Source organism: Trachurus trachurus, assembly GCF_905171665.1.
Source record: "Trachurus trachurus genome assembly, chromosome: 3".
NCBI lineage: Eukaryota > Metazoa > Chordata > Actinopteri > Carangiformes > Carangidae > Trachurus > Trachurus trachurus.
This window is the reverse complement of record NC_139893.1, coordinates 20,952,052-20,968,766: the sequence shown is the minus strand read 5'-3', so window position 1 is coordinate 20,968,766 and position 16,715 is coordinate 20,952,052. Positions and strand designations below refer to the sequence as shown.

Here is a 16,715-nt window from a genome sequence, read left to right as displayed (position 1 = left end):
GCTTGTGCATAATGTCACATGAATATTTGTCCAATTTGATTCATAGGATTTAACATAGGCTACATGTTTGTACGGTAAGGAAGGACATATAACGGCGGGCTTTTAATTGGCAGCCACAAAGGGTTCACAAAGTTGAGCTTTGGCAGAATTAATTCGGTAGAGGTTCAAGACATTTCAAGCACTGCTGCTGCATCAAAATGGGAAGAAAATCTCTCAATGCCTGAAGAAGAAAAATATTTGAGGAAAATTATTCTAACAAAAACCTCTGAGAATCCCATTGGACAGCTCTGGGTTTCACACAAGTCTTCTGGAATGACTGTGAGCAAGGAGTGGAGTGTTGCTGCGAGGGAATGGTAATGTGGAAGAATGGGAAGAGAATAGAGAGGAGAGGAGAGGAGAGGAGAGGAGAGGAGAGGAGAGGAGAGGAGAGGAGAGGAGAGGAGAGGAGAGGAGAGGAGAGGAGAGGAGAGGGGAGGAGAGGAGAGGAGAGGAGAGGAGAGGAGGAGGAGAAGAGCATGGACCCCCTCCCACACCATCTAAAGGTCTGGCAGTGATTGGACCATCAGTTGGAGACAGACTGTGTTAACCATTTTTTAACCTTTATCTGTCCAGGGATGCTCGGCTACGCTCCACGCTGCTTTCCAGCAACATCCTGTTACACTCACTCACACCACGGACTTGTCCTCTTGACTCAGAATAAGAGAATGGGAATTAAAGACTAAAAAATGTGCATCCACGTCCAGCTTTACTACTCGGTCCACTTGTTGCTTTCTCTCTCGGTTCATCAGGAGTCCTGTCTCATCTCAACCAATAGTGATCTCATGGTTTTATGTCCCTTTGTTGTTTTAAATTGAATTTTCCAATGATGCATATACCATAAACCAGTTCTGAGTAATTTATAGTTTTCAGACATTAAATCGACAGGCCAGGGCCACAAAATCTCGGCATTAAAGTGTGGTTACTGTCTTACTGTTATGAAGAAACCTAACATGGCCCCCTGGTAGTGTAGGGGGTTTAAGTCAGTGACCATGAACCACAACTTTGTGGTGCTGTCACGTCATTTCATCTCAATCAGTCACTTTAAAATACAGTCAGGATAGTCGGAATAAAATACCACAGTTTATGGAAAAGAAGTGAACCTCCTTCTTTTGGCCACAACATTTTCATCACACTGATAGTTTAGAAAGTTCCTAAGAAAACTCACCACAAACCTTACCGCTATTACCAGGTCGCGATTGCTCTGTGTATCATGAACTTTATTCTATAAAAAAATTTGGCTCAGAATTGATTATGATAAAATGTTTTTTCAGTGAGGGTGAAGGGAGACAAATACACCACCACTGACACTGCCCTTCGCAATAAGCCAAGTTGTACTAAGCCACTGTCAAGCTGAGCTAAGGTGTCGATTAACGCAGCTGATTCGTTTTCGTCCTCAAAGTACCAGCTCTCATTCACCTGTAGCTGCTCATCAGTAGAATCATTTGCATTGTGGGTTTGTAATATTTGTGACCTCAGATTGATTTATCCAATCAGCGTCACCGCGGGAAGCAATAGCATGTGATTAGCCAACCAACATGAGTCGTGCCATAAGGTGGAAACATCGGTGTTCTCGGTCTGGCATGGTTTGGCTGTCCAGCTGAACAGACCTTAACAGGTGCTTTTGGCCAGATTTTGGCCAGCTGTAGTAACCAATTTGTCTTTCCCCTCTTCCTTCAACCCTCTTCTCTTGCCCTCTCTCCACACCTCTTCCCCCAGTTCACTCGTTTCCTGCGTCCACTTGTGCCTGCAGACGCAGCTGCGATGATGAATCTGTGGCTGCAGTGTGTCTGTGTGTCTGACATCGTGATGTATCTCCACTGGCCTTAACTCCCTCTCTATCTCTCTCTCCCTCCTCCCCCCCAAGTCTCCTTTCCTCTCCATCTCTTTGTCTCTGTCTCTCTGTCTCGTTCCCGCTGTCTCTCTCTCTCTCTCTCTCATTCTCTCACTCTCAATGATTAGGCATTGCCTGGCCTCTTGCCTCAGTGATGGAACAGACAGAACACACAGACCCACCACTAACAACAACAACAAACAGGAACTGAGCTCTGCGATTTGCCCATTGATTTTCACTGGGGGCATTTCTGAAATAGCCCATCTGACCTTTCGGCCAAATGGTAGTGAATGGAGGAAACAGAGGCACTAGACTGCTCTGCCTCTCTCACGCGAAACCTCTGCCAGCGACTATCTGACCAGTGGGTTGCTGGTGCAAATAAAGATACACAATTAGATGCCTAGCAAGATAAATATACAAGAGTAAAATCCAGCTAAAACCCCTGCTGGAGACACCTTGAGCCTACAATGTTCATTATTCCCCAAAATACTGAATAAAATAGTGCACTCGTGATTTTGGTATTCCTGGTAACATTGTAGTTAAGTTTGTCCTGAGGTCAGGTCCAGAGAAAAGGCGGTGGGATCATTAAATATTATTTTTAAAAAGATAGTATATTGCCTCAGTGGCACAAAGTCCGCTCTGTAAACTTAATGGTTATGTGTTTTTTGGATTGTGGGGTATTTTTTGACCAAAGTTAACATCTTGGCCTGAGGAGACAAAAGAGCAAAGAGCTCACGGATTATCCAAAAAAAAGAACGGGTTCACCCAGTGGGGAGCATGAATGTGATCAATAAATGTCACAGCACTATACCTATTAGAGTGTGATACTTTTTATATGTGCAGTTGGAAATGTTGGCCTGATGGTGGCACTAGAGCAGAGGTGTGCCTCTCCTGGGGAGACACGGATGAGATGGATAGGTTGGGTAAAAAGGGAGCCAAAGATACTTGTGTGTGTGTGTGAAGGACAATCAGGACTGTAGAAGGAATCATTGGTGCCAAACTGCTCTCCGTCCAGGACTTATACACCTCCAGAATCAAGAAACGGGCAGCAAACATCACTGCTGACCCATCGCACTCTGCACAATACCTTGTTCTCACTTCTCCCCTGTGGTGGGCGCTACAGAACTCTGTATGTCAACACAACAAGACACAAGAACAGTTTCTTCCCGCAGACTGTCACTCTGTTGAACACCTGAATCTGTCATACATTGTCAATAACCATCTATATCACATCACCCACTTCCTCATCAGTGATTCATTTCATTTCTAAATATTACAACACAACCCTGCTGTAAATAACACATACATAAATACATATTTATTTATCCAGTATTTATTATTTATCTCATTGCACTACTACCTCATTGTTTATTTGAACTAACTGACCACCTTCATTTCATTTGTACTTGTGTGTGTTCTCTGTTGTATTATTATGTTATTGCTCAGCTGCTGCTGTGCTCATTCTGTACGTCTTTTTATATGTGTGTATAAGTGAGTGTATAAACCGGAGTCAAATTCCTTGTTTGTCTGTGCATACTTGGCAAATAAATCTGATTCTGATTCTTGCTGGAGTCATAATTCAGTCATATTTGACCATATATGTACGTTGATTGATTCATTCATTCATTCATTCATTCATTGATGATTCTACCACCTACACATCTCAGATTATGGAGTAGGAATCTACTTAACCAAATTCGATTCTATACTTTTTTTTTCCCCAATCTGTCCTTATTGTCACCATGTTAATATTTATGGACTGTGAAAAAGTAAGAAGTATAATACTGTTATGCTATTACAATAGAGCCTCCAAGCAATGCTAGTGATTTAACTGTAGCCATTCAGGCACTTACTACAGACTGCGGCCTGTGTGGAGCTACAGTAAAAGTGACATCACCTACTCCGACCAAAACACTTTCACCTGCTAAGACCCGCTCATAAACCTGGTTTCTCTCCTCTTTGCGAAGTTGTTTCTAAATCCAGGGTTTAAGGACAGTGGGTGCTGCATGTTGTAGAGACTGTACAGTAAAGCTCATTGAAGCATTTTTTTAATTTTTTTTTATTTTGGGCTATGTCAATGAAATTGCTTTGACATGACATTCAACCTGAGCATGACTGCTCATGACATCATTTGCTAGTTATCACTTAACTCCTGATCATTGGCCTTCCTGCCAGACTCAGGACTGCAATGGTATTTTTACACGTACACACACACACACACACACACACACTGCACCTGCCTTTTTAAAAACAAATCATGCACCAGCCCAATTTACACGCCGACACTTGGTTCGAGCATAGAACGCGCTGTAATTCCATCTCTCTGAAATGGTGATTGTTTGGTGGTGGTGATGGTTGTTTTGTGTGTGTGCATGTGCTGCTTATGCATATACATGTGTGTGTGTGTGTGAGTGTGCATGATCAGGGAGAGGGGCTTTTAAAGAGAGGCTGGCTCCTCTGCCCGCCGCCTGGAAGAGTAGCTCAGGCTCATTATCCTGATGAAATTTGCGCAGATGTGTGAGCTGCCGACAGACTCTGCAGTGACACAAACAGCCAGCTCTGTCCCCTTGAGCCAGTCAGGTGATGAAAACTGGAGAGGCACGGGGGCTGAGAAACGACGGCCATTAAGCAAAAAAGAAAGAGGTGAGGGAGGGTGGAAGCGGGGTGTTGTGTGTGTGTGTGGGTGTGTGTGTGTGTGTGTGTGTGGGGAGGTGGAAGGGGGGGCAGTTATGGGGCTGGGAGTCTTCCTTTTCTCTATCTTGCGGGAGAAAGCATTACATAAAGTAACAACTTCCAAACCACCTTCTTAAAATTCCAGATGAAAATGAAAATGTGCATACGTGCAACGCTGCGTCTCTTCACGAGGCACTAATCTGGCCGTATCCAGATGACGAGCGGTCTGCCACTTAACAGGGAGGAGATCCACTTTGATCACATGGCCCCTGGGGCAAACCTATCGCGCTGCCTATTACGCGGATTCATTTGCATATGTGGGGCTTATGGGTAGGCTGCGATCTAGCGTGAATGTTTTAAACTGCAGCAGGGCTGACTGTTTCTAGAGCGAAAATGTCCAAGAGAGACACAGAAGGGCCGGGGGAAAAGACAGAACGCTGCCAGAGGTACGAGAGGTCGGCTTGTCACTTGAAGGTCACAAGTTCAACACCTCGGACTGTTGAGAAAGTCTTGCCTGAACAACAATGGCAAGTTGCCCTTAAGCAAGGCGTTTACAGTTACCTCTAAATATAAATATGTCTGAGTGGTCAACGTTAAAAGATGATTGGCTGCAGTAAGCTGTCAGGCAGGAAACTGAAGAGCTGTGTGAGTATAAATTAGGGTGTTAGTGAGAAAAGTGCATAAACTTTACCTGGATGAATAAAAGGCTTTTTAAAAAGAGCAAGTGACTCCTTAAGTTGTACCTCAACAACAACGGCAGCAACAACAACAACAGGTGAGCGGTGCTTGTTTTATCCTCCTGCTTACACAGACAACTCTACGGAAGCACCACGCAATCCTCTTGATCCTTGTTACGAGTCAAGGACTAAAAGAACCCCGTGAAGTTATTCTGGAGTAAACAAAGAAGAAGGGGAAAAAAAACACAAATGCAATCTTCCGTTGCAACAGAACTATTTTGTTTGCGTAAACAACATTAACCAACCACTGAAAGACGAGTGGTCTACTTTTTGAGATCCATTGGGAATTTTATTATATACAAAGACCTGCTCTTGAAATAAGGGGGATGTAGCACCGCACTACCAAAAGAACTGAGTTGAAACATTTCCCCAGTTTGCAACGCTGCATGTTGTGCCTTGGCCTGTTACTCGGCAGAGGCAGTAACTCTTTTTATGCTTTTGTACTTTATATTAGTGAAAGTTAATGTGGAGCATGAACTGGTATGTTTAAAACTGTCATTCACCATACAGATGAGCAAAACGTATTTCTGCATTTGGACTCATTTACAAGCAGAAAAGAAAAATATAGAAAAATATTCTTCTCTTTTTTTTAACCACAGGGGGATTGAGGGATTACATGTTTTTGTTACCACTAAATTAAAACAAATGTGCTTCTAAGATGAGACATCGAAGAGCCAAAAGTGACTGAGATGAGAAAATAAAAAGGCCACTGCCATTAACTCAGTACACGCTTCCCCCTGGCAGCTACCAGATAAGACAGAGCTAAATGAACAACAGTTAGTCAAAATCCAAACTGGTGTGAGATGAAGCGGCTGAAATTGACACAGAAAAGAAAAAAGAAGGGGGTGGAGGAAATGCAGAGTCTCTGTGGCGCACAGAAAATAATTTTCTACACACGGGCATCAATCGGCTCAAATAATTCCTCAAACTTTTTTAAGTCAGACTTTAAATGGCATTACATATGTAGTGAGGCATGAAAAATTAATACACTGGAGTCGGGGAAATGTCAAGGGTAATGATCTCCGCAGCAGCTTACCTCCTTAGCTTTCTGTTTCAGTCGAGCTTGCTCTGGGTCCTCTTGCCTGGAGCGACTCTGTGGAGTAAAGGGGAGGGGGAAACACAGGTTAACAGCTGGTTTAAGGAGCCCATCCCACCACCACCACTACTACCCCCCCACCCCCATCTCCCCCCCAACCCGCTACTCATCTGTTGCTGCTGCAGCAAAAATAGTGCAAAATGGGAACAGGATACAGAGGTGTCAAGGACATCGTATTTGAATTCAGAGAAGTGCAATGGAGCGCCCCCCGGGGGGCAGCGGCCTTTAAACCCGCTCCAAATCCAGCCCTAAATAAGCCGCTGGAGGGGGATTCTAATCAAAAGAGGTTATTAAAAATTCTGCACGAGCCAGCACACACACACACACACACACACACACACACACGTACACGCACACACTCGCATACGCACAGGGCAAAGGATGTTGGTGAGTATCAGTGGCAGTGGCTTAGTGTGTGTGTGTGTGTGTCACTGTGAGCCAGTGTGGCTATCCAATGCTGTGTGTGTCTGTGTGTGTGCATGTCCCCGGCGTAACAACACAGCACTTCTATTTTAATCAGCAGCCAAGATCTGGGTGGATGTACTTGTCCCTGGGAATCCTTCACCACACGGCCAAATGTATGTGTATGGCTGACCACTGCAGGCAACACGGGCAGATTATGTTTCTGCACACAAACTGAATGCACTAAATTAGTCTGTGAGTTTCCACATAATCTGTGTTGTTATATTTTGGCTGGATTATTTTTAGGTCAGGTCCAGGAAACCCTCACTAATATATTTTGTACTAATATATAATTATAGTTTTCTTCTAATTCACTTACACATTTCAAAAGGTTTTTTTATGTGAAACATTTGTGAATGGATGATGCATTGAAATCTAAGACTGCGCTCTCTTCATCATCCAGATACATTTGAGCATCATAAATTATTTTCTACTTCTAATACCACATCAGTAAGATCAGGTGCTGTGCCTCCCTCCAAAGCAGGACACCCCACTCCCACCTCAACCCTCCACCTCCCTGTCTCTCCGTCCTCTCCTCATCTCATGCACTTAGAGCTGCACTTCGAAGCCATCCTTCTAATTGGCTTTAAATATATATCAGGCGGTTCACGTACTGGTCGGTATCTCAACTACGACTAATGTGTTTGCCCTCGGGTCGGACCGGAGCATCCCTCAAGACTTGAGTCATATTTTAAATGGACGGCATAGAGGAGGGGAGGGATTGTTGTGAAGGGAGGAGGAAGAGAGGAGACGGGGGTGGAGAGGATTATTTTTGTGGGTTTCTTATTCAAGAGGTCAAATTAGCTGGCGCTCGAGCAGAGGAGAGGAGAGGCGGGCGGAGAGGTGGGTGGCGGCAGGACGGAGGAGTGGGAGAGGTTGGTACAGATGGACTGTTTACAAAGGGCAGCGGTGCCACTGGCATGCTTTACATCTCCTCTGTCAGTTGCCCTGGTTTTTCCACTTACAGAGGGGAGAAGGGGAGAGGAGAACTGGGTGGGAGACGGTGACAAGCTTTGTTGAAAACCTCTATCCTCAAATTCAGTATATGATCAATCAGCTCTTCCTACAAGAATTATGATGGCATGTTGTGATTTCTTTTTTTTTTTTTTTTTTTTACCTCAACCAGTTTATTCCACTTTTGCTTTTCTTATATATCCCAGAATGACTTTTGAAAAGCACCAGAGGGTTGTACTTGTTTCATTTAGCTGTGGGTTGTATGTGGAAATAGTAAACTCAACTCGAATATTCTGTCAATATATTCTCCTGAATATTGAGTCCACCGGGTGAAACCTGTTATTCCTCTTGCAGTAATCACACACACATTTAGAAATATGGTTCTTCTCATTTGCTTCACAAATGACTAAAGTGGATATGAACAAAATGAATAACCATGAAAGAGCTGATCATCAATGTCAAGCTTTACTCCATTCTGCTTTTACACCAGAGCAGTGGTGTCATATGTCAAGAAAAAATGAGAAGCGCCATTTATGCAATATGTCTCCTGGCTGCATAACAGTACAGAGTTCTCAGGCATATAATGTATTCAGTGATGGATTCCTACCTCCATGGTGGTTGAACATTGGTCGAAAATGAAGAGTGCAAATAAAAAGGTCCTTTGTTTTTTTTTTGTGGGGCTGTTTTAAAAGAATAAATGCCAAAATATGACGTTTAGGATTTGGCAGTGGGAGTAAGAATAATACACTCACGATTACATCATTATTAAGTGTTCATTTAAATTGGCCTGTGATACTGACAAGGATTAGATCCACAAACAGGTCAACATACATGTGCCAGTGCAAAAATGGTTCAGCATGCAGTTAAATTGTAGAGACATTACTGGCATGTTGTCGGGCAGTTTGTTAATATCAACAGGCAAAAATTTGCTCTCCAAACTTCTCCTTGAACTGAAACACCATGGCAATAAGAGCCAAAAAGCCACAGATACGGCTCTGAGGTGAAGTCAAACTATCCTCATGCAGCCCAAATAGCCCAAGGCTTAGCTCTCCCTACAAGAACTTGGCTAAATTTGCTAAACTTCTCCGTTAATCCTGTTATAATAACGAGAGCTCTTCACAGTAAAGAAAAAAATAAAGATTATTACACTGTTCAACCATGTACAAGTGAAAACTCAGGGAGAGGATCTAACAGCTGAACTATTCCTTTTTTATTAACACACTTTACGGTGTCATTTCCTGCTGAGGCAATGTCTTTTTTTCCCACAACCAGCAGCTAGAATATCTAGCTTCTCCTGACTGAAAAAACAGACAGGTCATGAGGTCTGGTGGCCAGTGTTCATCAACCAGAGGATTTTCTAATATCCTGCATGGCAGGACCGGAGCGTAATAATGCAATTAAGACGCTGAGGTGTGCTGCAATGAGAATCTTTACTGTGGGACATTGGCTCCATTCAAAATTAATTAAATTAACCTAGCTTTCTGCTAATGTTGCACCGTGGGGCATTTTCATTTACAAAAGATTCTCTCGCTTTTTTTTTTTTTTTTTTTGGTCTGTGGTGATCTTTCCAAATTTGAAGACCTCTTTTTACTGATAAACAAATGTCTCTACACGCACAGGACTGAGATCAGAGTTGTGGACAGGTAACAATGCTAAAGGACTCTATATGTTATAACTAGTATTAATACCACCTTGGAGGGTTTGTACAGATATTATATTATAATATATTATATTTATGTACCGTTTATTTTATTGTGTTAAGTTCTTATGAGCTTTGTACAACAATGATAAATCTATCAATTTATAGTATTTTCCAGGCAGAGTACAGACTACACTCTCTCTAGAGTCCATATTATTTCATGTGACTTACATTTGAGCACTATTTTTTTTTTAGCTCAAATTGTAAATAACTACCTACAGAAAAAGGCTTGGGAAAGGAGCCCAGCAAAAGAAATCACCATCAATTATGAGGACTGTAGATTAATATCAGATTGGGTCAGGGTCAAAATGGGGGTTGCAGATGTTTTAAATAATTTTCTGACTAAGCGGTGGGTGTTACAGCTGGTAATGGTTGAAATGATGACCGGCAATTACATTTCTCTCATTTCCCAACTAATTACAAGTTGATAAATAACTTTCACCATCATTCAGGATGCCATGAAAAGCACTGCATGTAATTAAGACTGCGTTTGAAGTGACAGTGCATACTGCACTGCCAAACCCAACAAAGCATCCACGCAAGTTCAACTAACAACATGATGATGCCATTCCCATCACATGCTATTGGCAACTTTAAATGTATTTTTTGCAACTGCCTTGTTGCTAAAGCGTTAGTGCTGTTTCTAAACACAACCTGTACATGAAACAATGACGCTAAGATACCAACCTTTTTCTTCTGAGTTTCTGTAATGAACAAAACAACTGTTTATGATCACAATTACTCGTGTTGTTTATTCTAAACCAATCTCTTTTGGAAACTGCAATAATTGAATCATTTAATGATTTAATTTAGAACAATGTTGTAAAAGCTACATACACTGGTAGATAGATGGACAGAGGAATCACACGCTGCCTTCTCTGACACTCTGACAAATCTGTGCTCTTTTTAAAACGGATGCTCTGTTTCACCTGAGCTGTCAAGGCTTGTGAAAGAGGGATGTTTTGTAGGTTGTACATGGGGCTGTGTGTGTGTGTGTGTGTAGCGGGTGCATGGGGGTAGCATAGTGTGCGGGGTCCCCCTCCTCCTCCTCACTGTGTCCGGGGAGGAAGAGCCAGGACAGAGGAGCCCTGGGGCCAGGAGCCTGGGAGGACACAGGGAGGTCACTTCATCCACTGGTGTCACACTCTAATTCATCTGTCAGGGCCTACGCAGGAGCAACATGCACACACCAATACACAAGCCCACACTGTTGCATGGGCACATAACAACTCTCTCTCACACTCACACACACACACACACACACACACACAAAGAAGGATGCCGATGTGACAATAACTTACTTTAGCGGCTTTCAACAGGATCTCTCTCTCTTGCTCGTCCTTCCTCTGCTTCTCGATTCTCTCCAGCTGCTCGAAGAAGCGGAGCTGAGAGCGAACGTCTGCAGACTGCTCGTAGCACTCATCGTCCTGACAGGCAGATAGAGAGAACATCAATGCAACGGTAACAGCTGAAAGGAGTTCAGAGTCCCATTCAGTGGCTTCAATACAGCCCTCAGTCCGTCTAGATGCAGGGAATGACCTCAGTCAGAAGTGAAAGAAAAATTGCATCACATATTGTTAACAAAGTACAACCCAGTGTGTACAAATGAGGATAAGAACTGAACATAATAGATATTTATCAAACATCAATGGCAGAAAACTGAGAATGTCACAGTAATAATATGTGTGGCTTTTTAGTTTAAAACAGCAAATATTTTTAAATCATTACATTAGCAAATGAACAGTAGTACTGAATACTAGATGTATATTCACGTCTCACAAGACTGCTCTTCCACAGCCAAGTAAAGCAAATTATTATTATTTTCATTACGGATTAATCTGTGAATTATTTGATTTAATAAATCACATGAACTCTAGTGGGTTTCAGACAAGTGTGGGAAAAAAAGAAAGAAAAGCAAAACAGTTTATCAATGTCAAAATGACAGAATAACAAATTCCCCATATGACCAACATTCATTACCACGGTGATATTTTCATCCGTAATGATGTAAAACTAAGAAAAGCAGCAAATCAGCAAAAACTTTTGTTTCTTAGCCCTTTTCCTTGAAACATGACTTCTGTAATTCATCTTTTTTACAAGTGTGGCAAATATATTTTCTGTTGATTAACTAATAGACTGATGGACTAATTGCTACAGCACCGTCATCACTGAATGTTAAGTACATTTTCATGATGTACAGAGCCGCCACTGCTGCAAGAGGAGATGTAATGACAGAGAGGGAGAGAAAACCAGACAGATGGAGAGAAAACTGCTGAAAAAGTTTTATTTCTATCATAATTAATGTGCTTGATGGGACGATGCATGAATCAGTCTATATTATAATATTACTTGAGGTTTGCAATATTTAATGACTTGAATACTGGAAAAATTCAAATCCATTTTTCTGATTCATAATCAATTAAACTCATCAAGATTAGACTGAATTGATTGTCATGCTTTGCTTGTAATTACGATGAACACATGTAATGCAGAGCTCTTACTTTGGGCTGGGCTGATAAACAACACAACGTTAAAAACAAACCCTCAAAAACAGAGAGGAAGACGCCCTCGATTAAAATCTGTGATTACTATCACAGATCACAATAAATAACTCCAGCATGCCCTGCCCAACATGGCATAAGAAATACTGCCATTATTAACTGCACATCTGGTTAAACAAAGAATCCAAACTTTTGGATACAGTTGAAGAGAAGCAGCATCAGTCTAACACACCAACTTTTTCTATTTACAGACGAGGCGTCTCTTTGCATTAGAGCATCAAATCCCACTTGGGAAAAGGAACGGCAAGTGTAAAAACAACTTTTGTAGGTCATCAAAAGTTAATTTATTAACTTATTTCACATGTTTGTGTGCGTACGTCTGTACATCTCCCTGTGCATGTGCAGCTCTGTTCTCTTGCACTTGGTTTCTATATCACTCTCTTCCTTCTCTCTGTGTGTGTGTGTGTGTGTCAGCTCTGTGTGTGTGTGTGTTTCCATGAGTGGATGAGAGAAACCGGGTGGCACAGAGCACAAAGACACATCAGAGGAGGCTCATCGCCAGCACCCCTCCAACCCCCCTCTTTCTCTCTCTCTCTCATCCAGTCTCCCTCCTCTTTGTTGCAGCGCTGAGCCTGCACTCTTGCCGTAGCTCCTGCCGCCGCTGCCGAAGCCCGGTCGCTCTTTAAGGCCGCTTCATCTTTTGGTCTTTTCTCTTTCTTTTTTTTTCTCTCTTTTTTTTCGCTGATGTCAACAGAGTGACTTCACAGAGCTTCATGCCTCTCTCACACACACCTCATTTACAAAACCACAAAAAAGGAAAAGAACGAATGGAAAGAAGGAGACGCACAAAACAAGATGGGGACAACTGTAGCCATGCTCTTCCTCCCTGCTCCTCATCCTCCCTCCTTGGCGTCAGGAAAAACACATTTTCAAAGTTTTCCCCCAGTTCTCCCAACAACGCCAAGATTTAGGCTTGTAGTTGCGATGGGGTTTACACTTTAATGTACACCAATTAAATGCGGTTATATAGTTACATTCAAGAGCTAGCACAGATAAAGCCACCAATAATGAGAAAAGCGCGCAGGTAGGCTGAGACACGGCTCAGAAATTCTTTCATACCTCAAGTTTTGACTGACTGATTGAAATAGTCTGAGCTCACCTGTTTATCAACTTCAGGGTAAATACAATTTCTCAGTAACTTTTATGTATTTATGTACATTTTTTGTTTATTTGTAGGAGAGACAGTCGTGTTTCATACCACTGTTAAGTGTCTGTGTCTGAATGTTGGGAGCATTCAAGTGTGTCCATAATCGAGTTTCTATGTTTCTGTGTGTGACCTTCATTGTCCCAATGAAGTTTCTTCTCCATCTCAACTTATTCAATATTGTCCCTGTTTTTAAATCTGATGTATACTGTGTATTTTCTTACATAAATATCTGTCCGAATATGTAAACAACTGCCGAGGTTCAGGCCACACATTTTATATAATGACAGATTCATGACTAAACTTTGACATCATCTGGTTTGCTTCATGCCAAAGTACAAGGCACAAATAATGTCAATGCTCTTGTAACTTCGGTGGCAGCTTTAGTGTTCCCTGATGGCACTCAAATAAATGACGCAGCACTGGCTGCATGCTCAGGATGTTTGTCATTAGGGTTTCACTGAATCTGTTCATACTGGTACTGTTATTATTCATTGTTCTCAACAGTACTTCATAACAACGTGCTATTTCTTCTGTCCTATGTATGAACACTGCATGTACGGTAAATAAAAATAAGCATGTTGGCTCTCTCTGGGATCGTTTTCCAGGATTTTGAAGAAGGAGCAGGAATCACAAGTGGTTTAACTGATGGCGACGGTGTTTATATATGAAAAGTTAATCTTTTTCTATGATTTAAAAAAACAAAACAAATTTAAGCTAATATATAATTTGTTCAATTCATTTTCGATGCAACCCACACAGGGTATCCCACAGTATGGCGCTGCAATCACAATAGATTTTGCTTCCCATTTTTTTTTGATTGAGACATTTTTACTGCTGCTTAACTGACCCTGGATTGTTGCTGTGCATCAAATTCAGCCTGATTCAAACTTGACCTGCAAGATCGGCCACTTTGGGTGAGAGTTGACCTCCAGATGCTGATCAGCTGCTGTGAGTTCAAGGTCAAAGGCCTGATCACTTGAGCATTTCAGTTCCTTCGTTATTCATTTGGAACTGCCCCGTAAATCCAGGTGAATCTTTTTGCATCAGATTCAACTGAATGTTAACCTGAATGTTTGCAGCATGAACCTGAAATAGGTTTGTTTGCTGAAATGGAGGGGAAGCTCAGTGTATTGGAAGTGCTCCTCTACTTCACCGCTGTTTCCAAACCGTGAGGGAAACCAGTGCTGCTTGGTAGACTCTGCTGACTAATGGTGGCAATATCGGCAGTCAGCCAGTCAAATTAGCCTAAAAATTACTATCCCTAATATGTGGGGATGTAGGGGTGTGTGTGTGTGTGTGTGTGTGTGTGTGTGTGTGTGTGTGTGTGTGTGTGTGTGTGTGTGTGTGTGTGTGTGTGTGTGTGTGTGTGTGTGTGTGTGTGTGTGTGTGTGTGTGTGTGTGTTTGTGTGCACTCTTCCTACCTTACAGGAGTCCAGTCGGTGCTGCGCGATAGTTGAAACTTTTTCTACCACAGTGCGAAGTCGTGACTGTGTGGCGTGAGAGATGAATGTTACAGCCTCCATGGGGACCTCTGTGACTCCAAACTTCTTAGCTGTGAAGGACACACACACACACACACACACACACACACACACACACACACACACACACACACTCACACTCATTATCATCAATTCAGTTCTCAGTATTAAGTCCTGATTCCTCATCCATCTCCCTGACTCTGTCGTATTCACAACAGCGATCTTCTTCCTTTACCATCTGGGATTTTTGTAACACAACTTCTGTTCTCACTTTTGCTCTACTCAAGGGATAATAACGTTGGAAGTGGCTGTTTTATCATCACCGCTTTTGCTCTCACCATTTGCCTTTTCAAGAAAAACAACAGCTAAGCAGGTAGGAAGTAATTGTTTCTGAGAGCAACACAAACAAACACACACACACACACAACCAAAAACCTTGTAAAGACACACCACCAGAAGAACACAACATCCATTCAGTACCTCCACTTTTACATTTTCACACACATTCAACTGTCTGGATTAGTGTGTGCAATTAACTCGCAGAAATAGGACTCATCACACCGAAAGTTAATTTGTTTCACAGTCTTAGTGCAAATTCCGGAGTGGCTTTACTAGCTAAGCTCCTTCAAGTGTGTAAACGACATTGACCATCTCTTTTCGTAGGAGAAGGATAATTTAGTTTCCTTGGAGCAAAACTCATCTGAAGTCATAACAAAAGAGAGGCGGACAGACTTTGGTAGGGTTACTATCTGTTTCCAACTTCCTTTTAAATAATTCCATTAACATAATTTTCTCTCTGGCACCCTTTTAAGTAAACCACACCAATTATTTAAATCAGCGGAACAATACATATACTCCTCACCAGCTCGAGCTTTGAAATAGATGGAGGAAGCCCTGTTAGCCTTATAATTACAGTGGCAATACAAGTGGCAATGTCACAAGGTCAGAGAAAAACACTAATAGGCCTCTGCTTCCTTCAAAAATAAGATCTTTCATAGACATTAATATTTCAGAGAAAGTTTAAGAGAATTAGCCAGAGAGGGACACATTTCTGTGAGCAAAAACATGTTTCTCAGCTTGTAATGATACAAATCATTAACATTAACATTAAAAAAGCCTTTAACACAGCAAGAAACAGACTAATGAAGTGGACAGCTTTAATATGTAGTGTAATTCATACTGGAGAGAAAGAAAAGATAACAAGAATGACATGCATCAAAGGCTGTAACATCTCCAGTTTGACCCACAATTCTTTTTTTCATCATTCCCATCAGTCACACTTGGCCTCTATAGTGAATGTTAACATATTAATATGCTGCTTCATGAATCCATATCTGTTGTGAAATCGAAACGTAAGATCCATTTCTTCGCCAAACTATTTCATAACAAAGTTTTGTTGCTTCTGTCCTGTATGTAAACTATCCTTAGGTCACAAGTAAGATGCTTTTAATCTAATTCATCCTTATATAAACGCTGGAGAACTGAATTTAATTATTCAATATTATGGAAAAATAAAAAAATACTTTGGATATTGGCCAATAGACAACAAAGTTGTATAAGATTGTGGTAAAGTTACATGTAGGCGTTGACCAGTAGACCATGCCACCACTAGCAACCCGTGGGTACATCTCTGTAATATGCAACCAAATGACAAACTATAAAGTAAATTATGTCTCTTAAAATTGTATTTAAGCTATGTGTCTTTAAGCGGAGAGAGGTTGTGTTCGGGCATCTCTTACTGCCCACATCAGATCAATCAATCAGATTCAATAAACCTAAAATCACCTGTTTCTGATAGTTCTTAGTCACCAGGTAGGCTACTAGTCTGGTACTTGTAATGTTAAATACCACAATAGCTTCTCATGCAGTAGCTGCCTGCCCATCATCTCCAACACAATCCCATTGAGAGGTAAAATCTGCATTGAGGCCTGGTAACTTGAATATTTATTTAGTATAGAAATGACTGGTATCCATAGCAACAAGGGTTCCCCTGAAAAGTAGCTGGCAGTGAACATGGAAAAAGGTCCTGAACGAG

At 41.8% G+C, this 16,715-nt stretch overlaps 1 protein-coding gene across 1 annotated transcript in view; it reads right to left on the bottom strand.

Annotated features, from left to right (window-relative positions):
- LOC311008191 (transcription initiation factor TFIID subunit 4) overlaps positions 1–16,715 on the bottom strand; it is an 85,946-nt gene that overhangs the window by 31,041 nt on the left and 38,190 nt on the right. Inside the window, exons 10-12 of the mRNA XM_084001643.1 lie at positions 14,621–14,751; positions 10,793–10,918; positions 6,317–6,373 (exon numbers count right to left, since the gene is read on the bottom strand). Of these exons, the coding sequence (XP_083857769.1) occupies positions 6,317–6,373; positions 10,793–10,918; positions 14,621–14,751 (314 nt within the window). The remainder of the gene's footprint in view (positions 1–6,316; positions 6,374–10,792; positions 10,919–14,620; positions 14,752–16,715) is intronic.